The 25,596-nt window shown below is 36.4% G+C and overlaps 1 protein-coding gene across 12 annotated transcripts in view; it reads right to left on the bottom strand.

Annotated features, from left to right (window-relative positions):
- Positions 1-22,098, bottom strand: part of LOC140141284 (uncharacterized) — a 67,136-nt gene extending 45,038 nt beyond the window's left edge. Inside the window, exons 1-8 of one of the 12 annotated variants that reach the window (XM_072163101.1) lie at positions 21,693-22,075; positions 20,628-20,697; positions 19,382-19,434; positions 16,365-16,493; positions 15,851-16,047; positions 4,031-4,108; positions 2,396-2,615; positions 238-740 (exon numbers count right to left, since the gene is read on the bottom strand). In XM_072163101.1, coding sequence (XP_072019202.1) covers positions 694-740; positions 2,396-2,615; positions 4,031-4,108; positions 15,851-16,047; positions 16,365-16,493; positions 19,382-19,434; positions 20,628-20,697; positions 21,693-21,879 — 981 coding nt within the window. In that variant the 5' untranslated portion in view covers positions 21,880-22,075 and the 3' untranslated portion in view covers positions 238-693. Of the gene's footprint in view, positions 1-237; positions 741-2,395; positions 2,616-4,030; positions 4,109-5,454; positions 5,652-5,889; positions 6,019-9,481; positions 11,166-12,997; positions 13,218-14,273; positions 14,352-15,850; positions 16,048-16,364; positions 16,494-19,381; positions 19,435-20,627; positions 20,698-21,692 lie in introns of those variants that run through there. The other 11 variants (XM_072163099.1, XM_072163098.1, XM_072163100.1 and 8 more) reach the window with 11 other exon arrangements.
- Positions 22,099-25,596: the final 3,498 nt, after the last annotated feature.

The following is a 25,596-nucleotide window of genomic DNA, read 5'->3' as shown; positions in this document are numbered from 1 at the left end:
TTACATTATGCATATGATTTTTTCATTATTTAATTTCTAATTGATTCTTAATTGATTCATGTTTATAGCCTTACAGGGCATGCTCTGTTATATATTTGACAAGATAGCTCATGATTTTTATTTCACCCCTTTTCTTTATTTTGTTTTATTATCTGTTCCAACTTCAATGATACCTAGTACCTCAGGTGCCTGAGACAGGTGCCCTGTTTAATTTACCCACTGGTGTGCACCAGTAACCGATAGCTTATCGATCCAATATAGCACATATATATAGCACTATATGGCAGTAACCGATAGCTATCGATAATTTTAAACGTTGTGAATACATATTTAACACCATAGAATATAAAAAGTAGTATTTTTATAAGTTACATTACATTTCAAGGCCGTTACATTAAGGTTACTGAAGGTTTTAACATTAAGTTATTTTTAGAGACAGCCCGTCACCCTTAAGGGTACTCATTGATTTCATGCCCTGCGGGGCCCCTACATTGGCGTCCCACTTGGAGTGTTTAGTCGCCGTATGGGAGTCGTCGGCCTCGGCCCTGCCGGCCCTGTGGCCCTGATGTTTTTTGTTGATACTGGGGCCCAGAATCAATGTTTATCGCACAGCTCCTTAGCTTTAACTCGATGAAAACGTTCAATTAATATAGCTTGCCAAATTCCGTATATCAAAGTACAGAATCTAATATTTTAATATCCAATGCATAAATCCTTTGGATCACTTCCGGGCATATGACCTGTAAAATGAAAATAAAATATTATGTAAACTGTTAAATAACTGGAATTTGCACATGTTGTCTACTTTGAAGTTGTTGAAGTGTTATTGTCAGTATCAAAGGTTTGCGGTTGCGAAAAGTGCAGCGCCGATATTTTGTCGAATCGCTAATCCAAGGAAGAAAAAAAAACGTGTTTGCCATAGCGGTTTAGCTTCGGTTGGGGCGATCGCCCCTTACAAAATGGTTAGTATCGGCCCGGCCCTCTCCATGCAGTTGTAGAGTTGTTTATGTGGAACTAACAGTCTTTACGAATTGAAACAGTGGAATAAGAAACATGTGATAGTGTGATATTAAATATAAGTGACCTATTTTTTTCTTTTCAGGTTTGAGGACCCAGTGGTGTCCCGCCCCTCAATATGGATCCCCCCCCCCCCCCCCAAACAAAAACCCAGCTACGCCACTAGTTTGTCATAACCTAAAACGTAGAATTTATATGAAGGTAGTAAACAACTCATTAAATAGACGAAATGCAAATTCATTTTAAAAGGAATAAGGCGAGCAAATGAGGAACTGTCAAGATAAAGATGTAGTACAGTGTTACTTCGATTTTCATTTGTTATTATTAGGAGAGGAATGACATTTTGATTGAAATAATTGAATTTGGAAGGTTGGTGTTGGACGTATACTAATATACCCGTAGCTGTCCCTGGGTAGCTGTGAGAGTAACTGATAGCGATGCTGTTTTACCCCTGATGACTCTTTTGACTTTTTGACATGTTGACGTTACATTGAGCAATATTTTTACCACTTTTAAACCCGATTAAGCATACTCTAACATTTGACCCCATGTGACCTTTGACCTCAAGTGACCTAGGTTTGATTTTGTTCATGCTCCCGTAATATGGAAAATTACTTTCACTAAGTTTAAGTCAATCGGGAGAAGTTAAAAATTTAGCCACTGGTGACCTTTGACCTCGGATGACCTTGATTATATTTTTCGCGTTCCCTCATATGCAGGATTCCACCCATCAAGTCTAAGCCTGATCGGCGAAGTTTGATATTTGAACCCATGTTGACCGTTGACCTCGGTTGACCTGTATTTTATTTCGCTTGTATCAAGGATTCCGCTCACCAAAATTGAGTTTGATAGGGCAAAGTTTGAAATTTGAAGCCTCCGTGATGACCTTTGACCTTGGTTGACCTCAATTTCAGTCCGCACATAATAAAATTATTTTATTCCACTCGTTGCAAGTTCCGCAAATGACCAATGTGATTAGAGGTTATGAAGATCGCGGCGATGATAATTAAGTAGTCCTACCACGTTACGGCGACAAAGGGCTTTTCGACACTCTTGGATAGACACTAGGGAGCTAACTAATAAATAATATATAGGATAATGAAGATAAACCAAAACTAGTGTACAATCATGGATTAATAAATACAACTTCCATTACAAGGAGTATATAAAAATACACATTATCATCTAAATAGAAAAAATATTATAATACACAAGGAAAGCAGGAAAACATAATAAAATCCAGAAGGTGCGTACATTTCAATAAATGAATTGTCCTTTTATTATGCTTGCTTTGAATAAGGTATTGTCACCGGAACGTTGACAATAATAAAGTAGGAATTATTTGCAACATCACAATATCCTCAAAAATAAACAATACCATGTTCGTCTTTAACATCCTGGCATATCTTCCAATATTCCGATGTTTGTATAAGTCGTGTCAGTGCAGGATCCCACCATTCTAATAACGGATTATCCATACGCATCATAACAGCGCCACCTGAATGGTTCAAGGAGCAGTCCAACACCGGATCTTCTAATATAGTTAAGCCAGGTGGGAGAGCGGCACCGGCACTGCCATACGAAATACACACATCCACCTAAGACAATGAAATTGAACGTTGAACATATTTTAATAGTTTTGAACATTGGTGACATTTGGGGTTCGTTTGTCCCGATTATTTTTAATATTAGTGTACTTGTTGGTGTGTGTGTATAAGGGTGGTGTTGTGGTTGGGTTGTTGGTTATGGGGTGCGGGCGTGTGTGTAGGGGCGTGGGGGTGGTGGAGATGTTTTTGGATGGGTGTTTGGGATGTTGGTGTTTGTGTGTGGTGTTTTTGTGTGGATTATGGGGTAGTTGCGTTTGTCAGCTTTAATTACTTCCGTTTTGCGTTATCGATCAAGTGACAGGGGGCCTACTGTAAAGGGCATTTCGGAGAAAATTGAGCTTGAATAAATGCCTATTTGTAATAGGGGTGTGGTGTGGTGTATTTGCACTAATTTAAAATTTACTGTAGTCTGTATGAAAACTGTTCCAGTGTTCAACGTACATTCCTGTGCGTGTGTTTCTTGGAATTTTAGCTTTTAAATGGGTAAAAACAATAATATTGCAAAGTTACGTCGGTATATGAAACAGAAGAATGTCGTTAATAGAGGAAAGAGTGTCGCAAAGTAGTGTATCTTACACAGTGTGATAAAACTGTACCATATGTTTACGGGAAAAGGGCATTACAAAGTGGCGTACGTATTATGGTACACCGTTTATATTTTTACCATTTTCTTACCATACGCAAATTTAAACATATAATAGTTTTGTATAGTTATTGATTTGCAATTTGCATTCATTGTCCCTATTATTGCTTAAGACTTAATCACCGGCCAGTTCCAAAAATTGCTTTAAGTACAGGCCCTATGGAGAAACTAATTCTGTTGTTGTCCACACACCCATAATTATAATAATAGCAATCAGATTTTGGAGTGGATGTTTACACAGTGATTTGGAGAAGCTATTTAAATAATCAAATGTACAAATTAACTCCTTTTGTCAAAAATATTGATTATACAATGTACTCCATGGTCCTTCTCCATAGAATAGCTTCTGGCATTTCTTTATCTTCTTAAATCATCAACAATGGTCACTGACCTTAGTCAATGGACTAAATTTACAGAACTTACCCATGGTAAATCATGGCAAACTCTTTTGAGCTGTGTGAAGGATCAAGAATATTTTAAGTTAGTGTTGGGCCAACTATCGAGTGACCACCGAGTAATGTATATTAATAATAACAATGTGCCAAACTTGGGAAAAACGCCCCAAAACTTTAAACAAACATGAATCTTCCAAAATAAATACACATTCGCACTCGGGGGCCCGGTCATTACCTGGCGTGTGATTTGGGGTAACTCGTCGCTTCCCCTTTCCAGTTACCCGTACTTCAAGTTTGCCCCTATCAGAGCCCTTAATATAAACAATATATATAAACGGGATGGTCAGAACAGCATTGAGATAACTCACCTCACCGGAAAGAACAGCGTTTAACATGTCAGCATACGTATCATAGTGTTGCATTTGCGAGACCGACAGTGTAGATCCCTGCAAAGAAGCCCGGAATCGTAGTTTAGCAAACACCGTAACCCGGACACAATAATCATAGTAAGAAAGTTCAGCATACACATTTACAAAACGGAGCGGCGACAATTATGATTTGAAGTAGAAGGGCGTAAGACAAAGCAAATTGATATTCAATTGCAAGATTGCTACAAGATTTTACCGGATATTTGACACATTGAACCTCTACTTCAAAGTGACAAATGGTGTGATAAACTAGAATCAGTGGTAAATAGAAGTTGTTATTCAAATGGAAAAATAAGGTCCTTGGGTGATATGTTGAGTGGAAAAATAAGGGTCTTTGAATGACAATGCAAGTGTTGGAAACAACATTAATGTGGGTCCTTGGGCGACAGCGATGTTGAAAAAAAGGGGGATCTTAACCACACAATATACGCGTCACCTTATTGCTTCCTGGCTCGGACGCGCTCTGTTATTAGGGTTAAAATAGCTCAAACACAGTATTACTTAAAGACAACATTGTTCAAGGTTGCGCCGAAGGCTTACAAAGAAAGAATGGACCTGAAGCATGAGGGAAATTATGGGGCCGTCGCCCTTAAGGTTGCTCTTGCTTTCTTCACCTGCGGGGCCCTTATATTGGGGTCTCACTTGGAGTGTTTAGTCGTCGTATGGGAGTCGCCAGCCTCGAGCATGCCGGCCCCGCGGCCTTGATATTTTCCAGTATCAACAAAAAAACATCAAGGCTAGTGACTCCAATATGACGACAAAACACTCCAAGTGGGACACCAATATAAGGGCCCAGGCAGTGCAAGAAGGCAAGAGTAACCGTAAGAGTGACGGGGTGTCTCTAAAAAGACCTTAATGTTAAACCTTGAAATGCAACTTATAGGGCGCAATTACTGTTTTAAAGTATCATATCCACTAAATTTGATACATGAGATGCTGTCCTCCAGATGAAGAGAGGATACTCTTGCATGATTCTAAACATGATATGCTGAACAGTATTCAATGTATTTTTGCATGTTCTGCTACTCAAATCGGGTGGTTTGTGAACATGGTGAAAGCTTTTCGTATAATAGTCTAACATATAATGATATTAAATTGTTGACGAAATATTCTACAATAACATTTGGACAACATATTAAAATGTTGTTGTAGTGTTTTTTACACAAAACTTTTTATAACTTCAATAATTAACATGACATTTAATGTTAAAAACATTTATACCCCCCCCCCAAAACCCAGTATAAAACGTTTTAAAAACGTTTTAGTTTGCTGGGTAAGGACTATGGCGCATTCACGTTTGTAATTTTGTAAATTTTGTCACGTACAAGTAAATGCAATCTAATTTATTAGGCCGTAAAACATACCTTTATAGAAGTTTGACGAGCTAAACAGAATTCATCATTGACGAATCCATCTACAAAACCAAACGTCATATTAGTTACATCGGTAGGATTGAATCCACGTGGGTTTCCAGTCTTGGTGGCAAAATGGAAGTCTATAGGTTTGGACCATGACTTGCCGAATTTGAAAGTCCGAGCCCTGCTGTGAGCTGGGATCCAACCTATATATTCCAATATAAGAAGGCACAGAGTAACGACAACAAAAAAACATAATAAACAGACGTTTAAAGTAAAGAGGGGGACTATTTCTTTAAGGTAACTTTATCCACATTTATACACGGTATGCATTTTTCCAACGAGATCCCACGCACATTGGATGTGTAGCATATAAAAAAAAGCATATAGTGTAAATAAAGTTAATGTAATACATTTATGATCATTATTTTAAAGATTAATTACCTGCGCATGCGTCATACCATCCACTCAATAGACCTATACCTCCTCGTGGTACTTGACCCTTTTCTGATACCCAACAGCGTTGATAGACGTCATATACCAGACGGCAATCCTTATTTGCCAATTGACAAACTGCATAATGCAAAAGACATTTTATTTTACTTTTATGATAAAAAATCATAACGATTTGAATTGATACACACAGGAAAGATGTATGCTGAATGGATGTACATTACGTTCTTATTTTGAGGATTGCGGTGATTAAAATCATCGGTTGCAACTCATAGTGGCGTACTTGAAAGACAAGTATACGTTTCCGACAGTGGCATAGCCTAGCTAGGGCGCCCGGGGATAAGAATATATGATGACATTTTTGATATATAACAGTCCTCGAATTTAATTTTTTTAATCTAATGGAGAAAATAGGTATATTAGTTTATTATTTTCTACTTTATATCACCAAACATCATGCCTCAAAAAGATATTAATTAATTTAATTATGTCTTATTTAAAAAAAACCTTGAAATGTCTGCATCACATAACGAGTATTTGCCGATCGCCTATACTGCGCAAGCCCAGTATATCGTATCTGCAATTTGAATAATTTGCCGTTTCACATACTGACGTATTTGCGATACGTATTTGCGCGACTCTAACAATGCACGGCAAAATTTCTGTTTTGTCTTTTTCACATACTGACGTATTTGAGCGACGAATTTGTCACTTAATTGAACTGCGAAAATGAAATTAGTAATGTTTACATAGTGACGTATTTTGATTGATTTTTTGCTCTGATAGTGATAAGTGTTTTTTCCTCTGATAGTGATAAGTGAATTATATTGAAAATTATTATGGTATATTTGCATTACTGTTAACCTGGTTTTAATCGACAATAATATTTTAATCAAGATTATGCAGCAAATGAAAATCGCTAGATTTTCAAGTTCGATTTTCTCGAAATGCGTATTTTGCAAATACGTCAGTATGTGATACGGCGCGGCCGGCGGCTTGTGCTGAAAATTTGACTTTTGTCGCGAATTTACAGTGATGTATTGGAAATATAAAATGTGGAGACACACGAGCTGAGGAATAATTGTAAACTGGCCCCAAAAAGAATTTTTTCACAAGGTCATAGCTTAAAATCCTCTCCATAAAAATGAACAAAAATTGCACACAGGATTACTTCAATACTCTACTCTAAACCCTGGTCAGTAACCAAACAGTTGTCCAACTGACACAACAGCAAAATGTACTGACATGGAACACCTTCCTGGACCAAATTCACAACCCAACAGATTTCTATTGTTGGGTTCCAATTATTCCGCCTGTGAATGTGGTCCCGGCAGCTGTTGCGTGTCAGTGCATTTTACTGTTTTGTTGAAATGTGTTTAGAGTAGAGTATTGAAGTAATCCTGTGTATAATTTTGTTCATGTACAGGCGAATAATTGGAACCCAGCAATAGAAATCTGTTGGACTGTGAATTTGGTCCAGGAAGGTGTTCCATGTCAGTGCATTTTGCTGTTGTGTCAGTTGGACAACTGTTTGGTTATTGACCAGTGCTTAGAGTAGAGTATTGAAGTAATCCTGTGTGCAATTTTTGTTCATTTTTATGGAGAGGATTTTAAGATATGACCTTGTGAAAAATTATAAGTTTCTTTTTGAGGCCAGTTTATAATGGTTTTACCAATAATTAGTATCTCAATTTGAGACATCTAAATTTAATAGTTGCAGCTATTTGTATTGATTTGAAGTGAGCGCGAAGATAAATGGAGGGTGTTACATGCCACAATGCTTGTGTAAAAACCATTGATCGCTGTAAACTGCAACTTTTAAATTCGGGTATAATTCTTTAAAAGCACTACTGTGTTGTTAATATTGAGCGACATTTGACAAATGGGGTATCAAAATGCGCGTAAATAAATTATCCTTCTTTCTATGTAGAAATATTGTGGAAACAATTGAATATATGAATACAAAAGCCACCTAAGTCCATACTTTGGCCAAATTGAGTTAAGCATGGGAAATTGTTGCTATACATAGGCATGTCATATGCATGAAAGAACAACTCAAATTCATTCTCTGTGTATATTGGGCATGTGAAAAATAGCATGTATGAAAGAATCACCCAATTCCATGATTTGAGTCTTGTAACACATTGATTGAAATCCAGTATGTATAAAAGTCCACTTGTAACACATTCATTGCTAGAGAATGACTTTTGAACAAAGAATGGGTTTAATAAAGGAAAGTGTGTGGTTTATATTACATGGCAGAATGCTTATCAATATATCAATACATACCTGTGTGCTTTATTTTGTATTATCTTACTAGTGGTAATCTCATTCTAACATTGTTGTCTTTGTATATGATTCAAAAAACCACCTAAGTCCAAAATTTAAAATGAACCCCACGAAGTCCCTGAAATGCTAATCGTCATACCTAATACAGGTTAATCCACTCATTTGCACGTAAAACTTACCATATTGACCAGGTAAATCTAACTGAAGGAATTAAAATGATACACGGGTTTTTCTCTCAAAAAGACTTCGCATGGACTTAGGTGGCTTTTGTATTCATGTATTCAATTGTTAGTTCTGAAGCTGTAGGCGTATTTATAACAGCTGAGTTACTTTTTGTGCAGACTTTATAATGCAATTTACTTTAATAATTAGGAGAAGCTTGGATTGATGAAATAATGTTGAGATGCTATTATATTCAATCTACCATGGCGATTTCTGCCATGAAGATATCGGGGCGATGACACTGTGCGGGACAACATTGTTATACGTTATTCTAATTTCTAACAAAACATAATGTTCAATTCTAGACATGAATAATACCAACAACTATCACACTAATAAACTATACACATATATTTTGTAGCAATTTTGACATAGATTTTCGTTTCTACATCAAATTATTTATCTTTTTCTGCTTTTTTGTGGTAATTATAATTCTATAAACTGTACATTTGTGTGCAAATAGAGGGCGCTATTTACATAATATTTGAAATTAAAATTAGCCAAATAATATGAGATATATGATTAAACAAATTCACCAGGATCGGTAGAAAACACTAGTAACCAACGTTCGTTGTATCTGAACCAAGTAAATGGACTTTATGTGTATGTTTCAACTGACAACCAACGCTAGAGGGATTTCCAGCGTGATTTTTTGGGTTGCCAGTTGGTTTTCCTTCTGGGGATTTTTTGGATCTCTCAAAAACGTGAGTAAGCTGATACTGCCCCTTGTCTCTGTTCATAGTTGTACGCCCCCTATTTCTTATTTCCATAGCTTCTTGGATCCAGCGCTTGTATCTATCTTGCTCTGTGCCAATGACCTCAGCTTCCCCCCACTGGATAAAATCAAGTTGATTACCGTTATGAGTGGGAATTTTGTAATAGCTCTAGAGGCGAGAAATTGCATTAGGGCTTTAGCGGTTTAACGATCTTTCTAGCCCTGCGGGGCCTAAATAAAATAAACTCACTTGGAGTGTTTAGTCGTCGTATGGGAGTCACCGGCCTCGGGCCTGCCGGCCCTGCGGCCTTGCTGTTTTAGTGTTAATTTACAATTTTAGTCTGCTGACGCAGACATTTTTACTAAAAGACAGTGAAGTGTTCAATTGGTTGAGTAGAAGATTGTTTTGGAAATTTGGAAAGAATTTGAATGTTTTGAAAGATTTCGAAACAAAATAGGCTTTAAAGCCTGAATTATTTAGATGGTTTATTTAAATAAAGACAATTTTATATGCATGTCTGAAGTAATACTACTAAGTTTCGAGAGATATGAGTAGTATTAGATCTCTTCAACATGACCATATAAAGCTATACTACTATTCTAATTCAGAAGATAAAAGTAGTATATTTTGGGAAACACGTATAGTTTCCTTAGACACGTTGAAGAAAGTGTTTTGATATATATAATATATGTATCATAAAAATGTTTCGTTTTTATAAGTTTCACAAGGTGAGACATATTTCGGATATTTTCTTTTATATTTTTACCCCTTTATGGTTTTGATTTTGGACTGGATTAAGGTTCTGACCAAGGACCCGTTATTCTTTTAATAATGACATGGTTCTTGTCAACAACATGATCTGTTATGGCCGACTTGTGCGTAGCAGTTAAGGATTTCTCCCTGCTCTAGTGACTACGGTGCTGCTGACTTTCTCCACTTCACTTTTGTGCTCTTCTAATCGCGTACCGAATTTTAGACCTGTTTCTCCAATATACGATAAGTTACAGTTCACGCAGGGGATTTTGTACACTGCCTGAGTGGTGTTGTGCGAGTCGCGCTTATCTGTTGGATGGACAAGTTGTTTTCGGAGTGTGTTGCGCGGTCTCATAGCCGTAGAGATGCTATAGTTCTTCATTACTCTGGAGACTCTTTCAGTGATGCCCTTGACATATGGTAGAACAACCATGCCTTTGCTCTTGCTGTTTTCTTCCGTCTAATTGGACATTTGAAAAAGTTAAGGACCAAATGCAAAGTGTTAAACCAAGAGCAAAGGTATGGTTGTTCTACCATATACCATAACAACTCGGATGTTTTTTTCCCACCCAATACGTTGCCATATTAAAGTTACAGCATTTTTCCTCTTGTAAATATCACTGCATGGATACATTATCGTCACATCATTCAAACAATTTTGCACTATTAAATTGTATATCCAAACAGGAACAACAGTATTATAGAATACGGATATGTAATTACCAACAAGTTCCTCCTCTATACAACTTATCTCCATAGTAGAGTAAGACCACGTCTTACATTAAATCTGGTCTGACTTGTTTTGTACATACGGACCCAAGGGGTAGGAGTCAGAAGCAAATAGCAACTATACTATAGTGAGATGTTACATTCGAGTAGTATATTATTTCTTTTAAAATTTTACATTATGTTGATAATTTCTTGCCATAAAAATAGATATTGTTTTATAAAAAAAAAAAATTTTTATGCTATTGGATGGCTGATAGTACATGTTTTAATCGAAGTTCATAAAATTATGAGTAAAGATCATTCAAGTTAGCGCATCGTCTGCCCCCCCCCCTTCACTTGACCCTGAGCACGCCAATGTATCAGTATGTGTAATAATCGTCATTCATTTCACAATTCAAATACACAAGATTGGCTGAAGCACCAGGTATTACACCAGCTGAAAACACGATGAAAATGTCCAATGAAATATAGCTTGCCAAATTCTGTATATCAAAGTACGGAGTCTAATTCTTTAATATCCAATGCATACGTCCTTTGGATCTCTGCCGGGCATATGACCTGTAAAATGAAAATAAAGTATTATGTGAACTGTTAAGGCCGGTTCAAAGTGTATATTCGAAGGCGAATATTCGGCTTCGAATACTTTTTGGTCGTCAAAATATATGCGGCTTCGAATATAAAACTATGAACCGGAGAAAGATATATTTCTACAATTCACATCGTTGCCCGACTGTTAACAAGTATTGCCCGTTGACCTAGGTAAGCAAAATTTAGAGAATTTCTTTAACGTAGTCAATACAATAATAGGTAAACTCATTATTGAATTACTGTCATGATTTAATGTCTGTAAAATAAAAATGAATAAATAAATCAATAAGTTAATAAATAAATAAATAATTCAATAAATAAGTCAATAAGTGGCCATGCGTTTTAAGTGGAGATGTAACATTTGGGGTTCATAATATAGGCCTACCCCGGGGAGGCCTACAGCCTATGTAGTTAAATTTGGTGTCAACTAAAGAACTAAAGCTTGTGATGAGACCAATACAGTAAGCATAATAAATGTTGTAAAAATTATTAACATTTGAATAATTGGTATATAATTAGCATAATTTGCGGGGTGGAGGATGATCTGGAGGAGCAAATTAAATATAAGTGACCCCCAGTGGTCATATAATGCAAAAGGTCCATTTCTTTTTTTACATTTTGTTTACAATTCACTTTAAACTGCATACTTTAACACCATACAATCATATTCCAGGTAATTTAATTTGCTTTGAGAAGCAATTTTGCATATTTTATTTTCTCGTTAAAAAAACAAATTAGCATGGAAAACATTTTTTCGTCAGAGGCAGATATTTGGTCTATTCAGTGTCATAAACAAATAGACGATCTTTTAAATTCATTTTAAATGGCTTTTTCTTTTTCAACCTTATTGTTTGTATTTGTAATGTTCACACAATCTGACAATGTCCCGTTTGCACAACTTGTGCAAAATACGCCTGGCTGTTCCAAAATGCACAACTGTGCAGGTTAATTTTCATTGGGGATTTTTGAAATCATCGTTCGTCGAACGATATTCAGGAGACCTCGAGCCTTTCATATAAATCAATAGTATCTCGCTATCAGTTGCACGATATTTAATCCGATTCAACTCGGCGTGTCATCATATTTTATTCGTTGCCGTATATATTTTGACGTCACAAAAAGTATTCGACAACGAATATTCGCCTTCGAATATCCACTATGAACCGACCCTTAAACAACTGCCATTTGAACCTGTTGTCTACTATGAAGTTGTTGAAGGGTTATTTCAGTATCAAAGCTTTGCGATGTCGAATAACTAATCCAAGGAACAAACGTCTTTGCCGTACTGGTCTAGCTGCGAATGGTGGACCGCAAAGTACAAAAATGGTTAATTCCGCGACCCCCTATAGAGCTCTTTATCTGGAACTCTTACGTCGTGCGCCTCACAAAAAAAAATCGTTGCGGCACTGGTTTGTCATAATCGAAAACGCAAGTCACACGAAGGTAGTAAACAACTAATTAAATAGAGGAAAGAAAGGGAGCCCGGCGATTATAATAAAGTAGTCATGATAGTCCTACCACGTTACGGCGACAAAGGCCTTTCCGACTTTTTTGCAAAGACACTGGGGAAGCTAAAAAATTAATACTACATATAATTATAATGATAAACCAAAAGTAATTTAAAATTATTGATTGCTAAATACAACTTGCATTACAAGGAGTATAATAAAATATATATTAGCATTTAAATATAAAAAAACATAACAATCAAAACAGGAAAACAGAACCTTTTATTGTGTTTGTAACGTTGACAATAATAAAGTAGGAGTATTTGCAACATATCCTCAAAAAATAAACAATACCATGTTCGTCTTTAACATCTTGGCATATCTTCCAATATTCCGATGTTTGCATAAGTCGTTTCAGTGCAGGATCCCACCATTCTAATAGGGGATTATCCATACGCATCATAAGAGCGCCACCTGAATAGTCCATGGAGCAGTCCAACACCGGGTCTTCTAGTTCAGTTAAGCCAGGTGGCAGAGCCGCACTGGCACTGCCATACGAAATACACACATCCACCTAACACAAATGAATTGAACGTCGAATATATCTTAATAGTTTTGAATATTGGTGACATTTTGAGTTCATTTTTTGGGGTGTGGGTGTATGTGTGTGTATAGGGGTGGTGTTGGGGTTGGTTTGTTGGGTCGGATGGGGCCGTGTGTGTATGGGCATGGGGTGTATGGGGTGGTGGTGGTGGAAGGTGTGGGTTTGTGGATGGGTGTTTGGGGTGTGGGTGGGGGTGTGTGAGTGATGGGGTAGTTGAGTTTGTCAGCTTGAATTACTTCCGAGAACTCCTACTAAATAACACATCGACACAACATTTCAAAAGTCTTTTGAAAATGAAAACAATATGACTTGTTTCTAGTAGAGGATCTAGGATTTTCCATACGCAGTATAAGCGTGCCACCTGATGCGTCCAAAGAACAGTCCAAATAATAGGGTCTTCTATCCGTATCAATGCTAGACCATATACTAACATAAGAATTCAAGCAATGCTTTATTACCTATAATATTTAAAGTACAAGTTTGTTTTACCAACGGTAACGGTCAACGGATAAGTATAGTATATGCGTAGACGTAAGCTTTTTTCAGATATTAACACAGCACCAAAGACTACAGCTTTTCCGAACGCAGCCAGAGTACAGGTACATTTTGATGTTGTTACAATGAATTCAAAGTAATTATATTATGAAACTACCCATCGAGAGGAATACGACATTTATTCCGAGCCAATCTGCTTTATATTGTTTGCAATAGCCATCAGACAGATATTCTAAAAGAAGCATGTCCAGATATCAGCGCTAATTTCATGGTAAGCTAAAAACGCATTGAAAACCCCAACATCACACACTATATATTAAATATCACCAAAAATATCAAACTTGGGAAAAACTCCCCAAATTTTAAAACAAACATGAGTCTTCCAAAATAAATACACATTCGCACTCGGCGACCCGGTCACCGACACTTTCCCTCTCCAGTTACCTGTACTTTAAGTTTACCCCTGTCAGAGCCCTTAAGATAAACACGATATATAAACGGGAGGGGCCAGAACAGCATTGAGATACCTACCTCACCAGAAAGAACAGCGTTTAACATGTCTGGATACGTATTATAGTGTTGCATTTGCGAGACCGGCAGTGTAGATCCCTGCAAAGAAGCCCGGAATCGTAATTTAGGTTTTTTTAAGTGTAAAATCAGCATTGTCTGTAGTTTTCTGTCTTTTCCAACAGTGCTCGAGGAAACGATGAGGCACTTTTTTTTTTCAAATGTGAGATTCTGAGGGATAAACCCCCTAGAGTACCACAAAAAGACTTGGAAGTGGTCCTTGTTCTCTAATAAACTTATTTATATGTATGAAAAATTCATAAATCATTCCAAAGTCTAAAATAATTGAAAAATCTAAAAAAACAAAAAAACTGACAAATCCCAGAAATTGAGGAGGAGGGACGAGAACCAAAACATTAATTTTATACGGCCTAAAGTAGATAGTGGCAAGCACATGATAAAAGGACTGATCATTCACTACAATCTTCACTTTTAAACTGTATTTTTTAATGTGTTGATTGTTAGTCCGAAACTCCTGCAAAGCTATGGACATGGCATCTTACCTACTCCATTCTGTAATAGTCTGCATTGTGTGTTTTCTCAGTCTTCAATCATTTTGTTGAATGTAATTTTATGAATCAAATAAAAAAGATAGAAAGTGGCCTCACTTTAGTTATGTGTCATTTTACAGTATTTATAATTTATAAAGTAAGACAATAATTTATTTATTTTCTATAAGTGCATGCCAAAATATGGGATTTATTGTTCAATATTATAGCTAACCCCTAAAAACTTATTTTCCATCGGATTTTTCCCGTTGAAAAGACAAAACTAATGTTAAAGATAGCAATAATATCATCAATAACATTTTGAGTCAATGTTATCCATAAAACGATACAGGATAGGATAGATAATTACTTTGACTTCAATGTGGTCCATAAATGAAGATTTTGATTCTACAGCATTATTAGATCTGTTATCAACATCAATTATGCACTCACAGGCAACCAAACATCATGCTATGCTCAGTAGTCCACTGATATGACCTTGTTCCAGTGATCATTCCCCGCTAATTACTAATTGTTGACCATGTCATATGTTTGATATGCTGATTGCTGAACAAGTTTATGTTTATATGTGTAGGCCTAACCTATGATAACTTTTTAAGTCATAATTAATTCTAACATAACTTTGGCAATACTCAATCGTTTTCGTTCGTTGAAACGGCAAAACATACCTTCTTTTCCTTGCAAATCGAATTAGCAGACAAAAACATTTCCACCACAAGAAGTAAAAAAAAAATTCATACCAATAGAAGAAGGCTATAATCTTAGCTAATCTTTAGTGTACACAAATCCCATCTCAGAATTAGGTACCAGCCCTATGGGCTGGCGATAACATCATAGAGGGCCTATCCTAAAACCTGGTAAGGAGGCAGGTCCAATATTTTGAGTAGTGGATGTCGGCGCAGCCGGTATCCACTACGATAAAAAATATTGGACCTCGTCTATAATTGGTAGAGGGTCACGTTTGTAAGATATAAGGGAAATTTTGTTACGTACACGTAAATGCAACCTAATTTATTTAGCGATAAAACATACCTTTATGGAAGTTTGACGAGCTAAGCAGAATTCATCATTGATCCATCCATCAACAAAGCCAAACTTCATATTAGTTACATCTGTAGGATTGAATCCACGTGGGTTTCCAGTCTTGATGGCAAAACGGAAGTCTACAGGTTTTGAAAATGACTTGCTAAATTTGAAAGTCCGAGCTCTGCTGTGAGCTGGGATCCAAGCTGTATTAAAGTTAAATGTTTCAACATAAGAAGGTCACGTTTGTAAGATGTAAGCGGCGTAGTTGGGTTGTTTTCCAGGGGGGGGGTAGGGTCAAGCCTATATGGGGCGGGGGCCCAAATCCACCAAATTTCCCTGCACTTGGCGGGGGGGGGGGCCCAAATAGACAATTTTTGCCAGGCTTATTGATAATAATCGTAAGGTATTGCATATCGTATGGCTTCCTCCAACGAGATCACATGCACAATGGATGTGTAGCATACAATACAAGCAAAGTTAATGTAATACATTTATGATAATTATTTTAAAGATTAAGTACCTGCGCATGCGTCATACCATTCACTCATTAGACCTATACCTCCCCGTGGTATTTGGCCCTTTTCTGATTCCCAACAGTGTTGAGAGATGTCATACACCAAACGGCAATCCTTATTTGCTAATTGACAAACTGCATAATGTAAAAGACATTTTATGTTACTTTTATTATAAAAAAATCATAACGATTTGAATTGATACACACAGAGTTATGCTGAATGGATGTACATTACGTTCTTATTTTGAGGATCGTTCCTATTTTGAGGATCGGTTGCAAGTCATAGTGCCGTACGTGAAAGACAAATATACGTTTCCGACAGTGCCGTAGCTAGGGGTTGTGGCGCCCGGAGATAAGGATACATAATGACGCCCCCTCCCCCATTCTTGAAAATATTGCGAGCATTTGTACAAATAGGCCTACCACTAATTAATTGTGTTTACTAACGGTCACCAGTCTGTTCGTAAAGAAATGCAATAAGCAAATGCGAGTTTTTATTGGGAACAATTTTACCAACTGTCTAATTTATTAACGATTGACCAGTCGTTTCATTTAATTCATGTTAATCAACTTCTTCTTCGTTGTCCCTTATATCCTCTCTTTTTTCTGTTCCTCCTTTAGCTCACACCCTTCTTTCCTCGTGTCCCCTTTCCCTCTTTTATCTGGCTCTGTATAGTTCTAGTACTTCTTCCCAATCAACTGCTAACAATTATTTCAATTTCAATTAGGTGAATGTGAAAACAGTACATTTCTTTTTAGTTTCAGTATAAGTAGGTACTAACGGCTATAATATTTTATTTCTGCCATGTTCGCAAAGTGTATGAGTTGCTTTGCAAAAATGCAATTTGCAAATGCAACACCACCGAGTTTTTATCACGAAAGTTTTCCAAGTCGGTAATTTATTATAGATGAAGTTGAATTTCCGCCTTAAATTGATATTTCAATTGACTACTGTCTTGCACTGAAAAATTTGACTTTCATCACTTGGAGGCGCGAAAAATCGATACTGAATTGGTCAATCCCCCAGGAGGCACCCAGGGCACGTGCCACCCTTTGCCCCAACCCCGCCGTTACGCCACTGGTTTCCGAGTTTGAAGGATATGTTACTAATAACCGAGTCGATACTCTTGTTATCACTCAGTGGCCCGATTCCATTTGGTCAGCCCCTCCAATGTTGAAAATCTTCCTAAGGGAGGGGGGGGGCAGGTAGTAGTGTGGGGGCAGGGATTTGGAATATTTGTAATATTCAAGGAATTATGTCTATAACCCAGCAAACACAAGACATTTTCGACATCATTCGCAAAAGGTTACAAAAGGGTATAAAACGTTTTCATAACATTCAAAAACGTTTTCTGCAAAATATTCTAACATGTTTTTTAATTGTTGACAAAATATTTGGCAAAACATGTTTGCAAAAAATATTGTACAATGACATTTTGAAAACATTTAAAAAATATTTTTGTAGTGTGTTTTCATACAAAACGTTTTAAAACGTTTTCTTGACCTTTATAACCCGACATTTAATGTTATTAAAACATTTTACCAAAACCAAAAATCTAAAATATAACCTGTTAAAAACGTTTTAAAAACGTTTTGTGTTTGCTAGGAATGTATTAGCGCACATATGTGTACATCCATATCAAAACGATGCACTTGTCGGCTGCTACATGTGTCTCATTTCACATAATAGCTAGGAATAAATACCAGACTCATAAAGTGTAGCTAGGTCACTTCAAATCCCCAAGTCAAATTGTATAAGGAATGTTCTCTGTATTCCTACACAATGTGACTTGGGATGATTTGAAGTGACCTCCACTTTGAAGATGAGTCTGGTTTTTATTCCTAACTATACATTATGTGAAATGAGACACATGTAGCAGCCGACAAGTGCATCGTTTTGATATGGATGTACACATATCCCAAAAGCAGGGGGTATCCCAAAAGCAGGGGGGTTGACAGGTCGAAGGATTGGGGCAAGAATGTTTGTTACGAATTTATGGATCACCTTTTAAATAACACGCTATAAAAGGTTTAGGAAAACATTAGAGAAACGTTCAAATCTGCAAAATTTCCTGCTTGCTACACGCTCGCATAAATATATATCCAGACCATTTACGTACTTGCAAAATACGCATTTCAAGAAAAGCGAGTTTGAAAGTTTAGCGATATTCATTTGCTGCATACTCGTGATTAAAACATTATTGTCGATTAAAACCTGGTTAAAAGTAATGCCAATAATACCATATTTTCATTGTAATTCACTTATCACTCTCAGAGCATAACTTATTCGACAAAAAAATCAAGATTAAATCAAAAAGGTCACTATGTGAACAGGACTAATGGCAATTTCGCCGTTCAAATGACAAATACGTCGTGCAAATACGTCACTATGTGAAACAGTTGCGCAAATACGTCACTATGTGAAAAGGACAAAACAGCAATTTTACCGTGCTATGACAAAGTTGCGCAAATACGTCGCGCAAATACGTCACTATGTGAAACGGCAAATTCTTCAAATTGCAGATACGACATACGACGATCGGCAAATACGTCGTTATGTGATACAGACATTGCAAGGTTTTGCAGATACGACATAATTAAATTAATTAATATCTAACTAATTATGCCAATTTGAGGCATGTTTTTGGTAAATATATAGAGCAGAACATGACAAACTAATGTACCAATTTTCTCAAAAACGTTAAAAATGTCGAATGTGTCACTATGTGATACGGCCGACGAAGTATGTGCAAAGGGGTGGGGATATTCTTGGCCGAGAGGGCTAGGTGCAAGAAATGTTTGGCACGCAGTTTGAAAATTTTATATATGATGCTCAAGGTTAAAGCAAATCCCTTGATTTTCTATTGTAAAGTAAGAGTGTAGTTTGATCAATAATTTACAGTATAATGGTTTTACCAATAATTAGTATCTAAATTTGAGGCATCTAAATTGGGATAGAAATATAAAAGATGGATAACAATACCATTACGAATTCAATGGAAAAAAAAAGAAAACACACGTACCAGCGTTTACTATGTCGACTATAAATCCCTTTAACTGACCAGATGTCTGATCTCTGCAAATTAGAAAATATATTGTAGAAGTCTATCTAGTACCGAGAATAATCTGGTCAATTATTGTTATTGTTAATCTTACATCGGCATGTTATAAATAAAAAGAAAGCAAGAAACAACAAAGTAAGAAAGTAAGAAACATAATAAAACTAAAAGGTATAAATAACCAAGCAAGAGATGTCCCAATCCCACGTCCATTTGGCGACAAGTTAATGACACTTAACACAACCCATAGCCCATAGGCCCACCGGTTAAGCCCATTCCCTAAATAGTGTTTGTTACTTTGTTACTAAGTTAAGTAGCCAAACCTCCTCCGTGAAAACGGGTACATTTCTTTTAAAGAGCATATCTTCAAAAGTTGTGAGCCGATTGAAATATTTCTTTCGGTTTATTAAAGCTAACAAAAAAGGGTTTCTTTACATACCAAAATATATTTGATTATTTTTTCAGAAATAGGAGGAAAAAGAGGGCACAATGAGGGTTCTGTGTTTTTTGGGTTTTTTGGGGGGTTTTTTTTGGTTTTTTTGGTTACCCTGTACGTAAGCAAACGATAAATGTATGTTAAAAACATAGTTTAAGAGAGCAATATATTTGTCCTAGTCTGTGTTACATACTAAGAAACTGATTACTAATCCCGAGCAACCAACATGTGTAGGAGTATAGCATGGGCCGGTCGCCTCTTCGTTGAGATCGGCTCGTACTTGCAATGGAGCAAACTAGCATCTTCCTTGGGTTTTAGGATCGTTTTGCAATTATTTCTTACAATTTCAACGAATGGGGTCTTAAATGCGAGTTAATGGATGCAGCTATTGATTATCATGATTATAACGCCCCGTATCCATAGGCTATGGATACGGCCACTGAGCAAAACAAAGGTTCGTTGTCTGTGTGGCAGGTCACATGGGAACAAGTGAACACGGAACAAGGGCACACGCCACAAGGGAACAGCCTCTATGGATGGGGCCTAACACATCTGTCTTAGGATATAGGCTACAAGAGGCTATCATAACTGGTACCTTAATTCTTTTGCTTACTGTATATGACGACCAGAACCATTAAACCCATTTGGGAAAGAAACTTAATATGATTTATGACGAATATATTATTTCTTCACACCAAATCTTCACGCTGAGAAAGGGCAAATTGTAAAAAACAAGGCGGTTTTTTTTTCAATTTATGTATACTATTTTCTTACATGTAAATGTAATTAGATCGTCCATTTCCCATTCTAATATTCCATATTCTATCATTCTTCACATTGGAACCTACAGGATGAGAAGCAAACAATATTTATCCTTGATAAAATCACGCAATTTTTACCACTGGAACCTTTAAAATGAGAAGAAAACAATATGTTATCCTTCGTGTCAATTATTATGTAATAAAATAATCAAATGTGTCCTGTTTGGTATCACAAATTCTAATGCCATTCTAATGCCATAATTAAAAGTGTTTCACACTGATACAAGCGTATAGTTAACCAGCAAACACAAAACGTTTTCGACATCATTCGCAAAAGGTTATAAAAGGTTGTCAGAAAACGTTTAAATGTCGGGTTATATAAAGGGTACATTAATGGTATAAAACGTTTTCATAACATTAAATAACATTTGTTGGTAATTTACTGCACAGCAAACACAAATGTTTTACAGAAAACATTTAAATGTCGGGTTATATAAAGGGTATAAAAACGTTTTTTATAACATTCCAAAAACATTTTTGAAAACTTGGTACAAATCATTCTAAACAGAATGTTATTTTGGGGTTGAAAAAATATTTTGTAAAAATGTTTGCCCAAAATATTTACAATAACGTTTTTAAAATGTTTTCACGACCTTTATATAACCCGACATTTAAATGTTATTAAAACGTTTTGTAAAAAACATTTTAAGAACATTTCTGTGTTTGCTGGGTGCAAATATTTTAACATAATGTTATTTAAGTGTTGACAAAATATTTGGCCAAAAATGTTTGCAAAAATAGTTTACAATGACATTTCGAAAACATTTTAAAAATATTGTTGTAGTGTGTTTTCATATAAAACGTTTTAAAACGATTTCATGACCTTTATATAACCCGACATTTTAATGTTATTAAAACGTTTTTACCTAAACCAAACCCAAAATATAACACGTTTTTGTGTTTGCTGGGTAGCTTTAAGATTCATGTTTGTTCTATGTTGTTCCGAATTATGCGTTTATGAATAATAATAACAATAATAATAATAAAAATAATAATAATCCATAGAGAACATACACACCTTCTTGTTTAGTAAGGGTAACCATAGTTGTATCTCCATTCTGCGTCAAGCTTATTAACGCCACAACCAAAGCAACTGACGACAATAGTATTGCAACAACCACCAACATTTGAAGCAACTTATTTACACCAGAACCGCGTCCCTGTGCAAGAATTCTACCAGTATCACTCGATTCTAAAGTTGCCATATTTAGTGCATGTTGAGAGACTAGTTGTAGAAATGATATACTGTATACAGCTTTGCATAATAATATACCTATATTGTACGCATTATGTCTGAGATATAGTTATTCGCGAACATCATAACTCGTTTCATCATAACTGCAAATGATATTATAACTAGGCCCCTACTGGTATCGTAATTGACCTGTCACGTCCCGGGGATCAAGTCCTGGGCTCGTCTGAATGTGGTATAGTAATCGAGTTGTAAATAATCAAGCAAAGTTTACTTTTCGTTTCAGCTTCGTTCAAGTATAAATCTACCAACAAAACGTTGACAACGTAAAGAAAGCAGCAAGTTTGAAAAGCCCCACCTCGGCTCACTTTTTGAAACTTGGTCCCATTTGTAAAACGTACTGATTTCCCGGGAATGATTTAAACTTTATCATATTATCAACTTAAAACATTTCCAGATGTGTTCTGTATCTTTAATGTGCCGATGCGATATTAATTTGTAAGAATTCTGGGACGACCAGAAAGGTTATGATCTTGCACTTGCATGGTAAGCCAACATCCTATATAGGTTTTGTTTTATAATATTAATTCCATGATTAATGATTGAATTAAATGAATAACAAGTAGGCATGTAATGCCAGTGATGCTTTTGTTAAAACGTTATATCTTATTATATTTAATAAAACCTATCTGTCGTCCATTTTTAAAACTTGTTGGTCACAGCTACCGCGTGACTGTAATGTCAATAGGCGTACACATGATCAATATACATCTTAATACTTTAATGTGTCAAGGCAACTAAGAAAATGTAATTATGAACAACACATAGGGCCTACCCAATTATTGACAATGCCAGCGAGACACAGAGTCAGTCCGGAACTGGGAAATGCGAGTATACGTAGCTGTGCCTATAACTAAAATGTAAAATGGTTGTTTGTAGCCCTGGGCCAATCTAGCTGGATATCCAAATTTCGCCGTTTGTGGTTCTTTGTAACCCTGCAGGCAATCTAGTTGGATATCTCTATTAAGCGGCGGTTGATGACGGTCTTTCGCGGTTCGTGGTTATGCCCTTATTCTTCCCTCTATCGGGGGCTAATTTATAGTTTAAACTTGTTGGATATCCATATTTCGCGGTGTGTGGTTCTTTGTAGCCCTGCGGGGCAATCTAGTTGGATATCCAATTTTCGCCGTTTGTGGTTCTTTGCAGCTCTGCAGACAATCTAGTTGGATATCTCTATTGACCGGCGGTTGTTGGCGGTCTTTCGCGGTTCGTGGTTATAATTTCCCTTATTCTTCAAGTCCTGCCTTCTATCGGGGGCTAATTTATAATTCTTGAGAAAAAATTCATTTACGGGAGATATTCATCATTTTCGAACCCAGTATCCGAAGATTTTCGTCTGATATCAAAATCGTGCATAGCAATTCACGTGTATCGATCCCGTGTATTCATTTTAATGTCTCTGCTGCACCAAATAATTATTAGCCAGGCGATGTCGGTGTGTGGTATACCTCTGTCACCCGAGGGTCATACCTAGGGATTTCGAATTTCGAGATAAAATAGGAATATCAACACGATGAGGAGTTATTATATTTATTATATCCTTTACTTTTTTATCTTTCATTTGACACCACTGGTGGTGGGGGTTCCGTCTTGGCATACGTCGTATAAGGAGTGAACCCCCAGTTGGGAATGTTTTTTTTTTGATTATGTTGATTATATTCTTTACTTTTTTCTATTTCATTTGACACCACTTATGGGGGTCATACCTTCTTGGGTTTCGAGATATGAAAAGGACCCAAAATAGTAATATTGACCCAGGTCTTGTGAGGAGTGTCACCCCTGGTGGGGAAAATAATGTTAATACATTCTTTACTTCTTTCTCTTTCATTTGACACCACTCGGGGGAGTCTTTTTGGCATTTCAAGATATGAAAAGGACCCACAATATACATATTGATCCATGTCTTATATTGAGTGTCACCTCCGGTGGGGAAATTATTTTGATCATTTAGATTATATACTGCGCACAAAAAGTATCCTTACACTTGGAAAAATAATCAAAATGTCAAAACATTTTGGGGTAAATTTGTTTTTGCAATAGATGCAATATCTAATCCTGCACATTATGACACCACATTGAATCAAATGTGACCTCAAAAAGTAAAGTTACAAATAGACAAAGGTCCAGTTTTAATACTAAGCTACATATATTTGCCTTTAACATGATCTACAATAACATTGACATTATGTTTGATCTTTTTGCCAATTTTTTTTGGCATAAAATAAAACTTGTTTAATATAAAAACATTTTATTGTTATTAGAGTGCCATTTATCGAACTTCATAAAAATATTTTACGTGCAGACTCGACATTTAGTATGGAATATTTTTTCGCAATATTCCAAGACTGGTTTGGAAGGAGTCTGCATAAATCGCGCATGCAAAATATTAATTGGGGGTGTGTCAGGAGATGGTGCAACATAATTGTTTAATAGAAAATGCGCTTTCCATAAGTTTACATTATGGTGCTCATAATATAGCGAATTTGCCTAAAATGGCGGATTTAGGGAGGCTGAATTTGAGCTTTGTGGGGGGGCACAATTTCGGACTTTATTATTCAAAACGGATCTGTTATTATCAAGTTTACAGGGGGTTTGATAAGTTACGAAGCAATCCCGTTGTAACCCGGGTCAAGTTCCCGCCCAATTTCCCGGGATATTGGCCGGCGTCAATTGTTATACCAGTCCCGGCTAACACTCGGCTCCCCACGGGACAAATTTTGAATCAATTCCCGGGTCACATGGTGTCAAATCCCGGACAATCCACGGATTCCAAGGGGACCGGGGTAGCAATTGACAGGTGCCATGTCACCATGGTGAATGAATTTGGTTGGCGGTTCAGTTTGTCGTGCTTGTGGCCATCTTGTCTACATGCATTATTTCTTTCGCCCGAAAATTCCATGTGGCCAAATTCTAGGCCATAATATACATACATATTTTTCTTGTATACAGGAGTTGGTCAATCTTATTTATTGCAGATCCTTGATGATTTATTGTGAGTATAGATCATCGAATATTATCTTATTTGATCACATTCTTACACAGATGATCCAATAAAAAAGGAGCCAAGAATTGGAGTCTTTCATGAAGTTTTTCAGGGCAAATGTAAATCATCAGGCCTATCAAAAGGGCATTGGTAGGGCATTACTTCAAACATTACTGGGAACTTTTTTGTCTTCAGGGAAGTTAACAAGTGTGGCAAATATAAATGCAAACCTCAATATTGGTGCCCCAGTGGGAGTATGAAGTTTATACTGTGTGTATCTTTTCTCCATTCGTTTTACAAGGCTACATTTTCTAAACAAACAAAATAATGCATGCATGTTTTGACGCCCTCAAATATTATGGGTAAATATTTGTCATACTATCTGGCAACACCATCATAGCCCAAGTTTCGAACCCTGTATGAGATGTATGAGATAAAGCTAGATAATATAACATTGACAGTTCAAAAAATAACTAAATAAATTACATTATGTAAAATGCACTAATTGGAAATATTGATTTAAAAAGTCAGATTTTCTGGCATTATTGGTTTTTGCAGAACACGACTATTCTGCAGCCTTTAAGTGCATGCTTCCGGTTGCAGTTGTTGTTTGTCAAATCATGTATGCAAAGGATAAATATTTCAATTAAAGCCATATTATAACATTTGCTGAGGAGGACGCCCTCA

The sequence above is a fragment of the Amphiura filiformis genome, chromosome 19 (assembly GCF_039555335.1).
Source record: "Amphiura filiformis chromosome 19, Afil_fr2py, whole genome shotgun sequence".
NCBI lineage: Eukaryota > Metazoa > Echinodermata > Ophiuroidea > Amphilepidida > Amphiuridae > Amphiura > Amphiura filiformis.
This window is presented reverse-complemented; position numbering and strand designations above follow the sequence as displayed.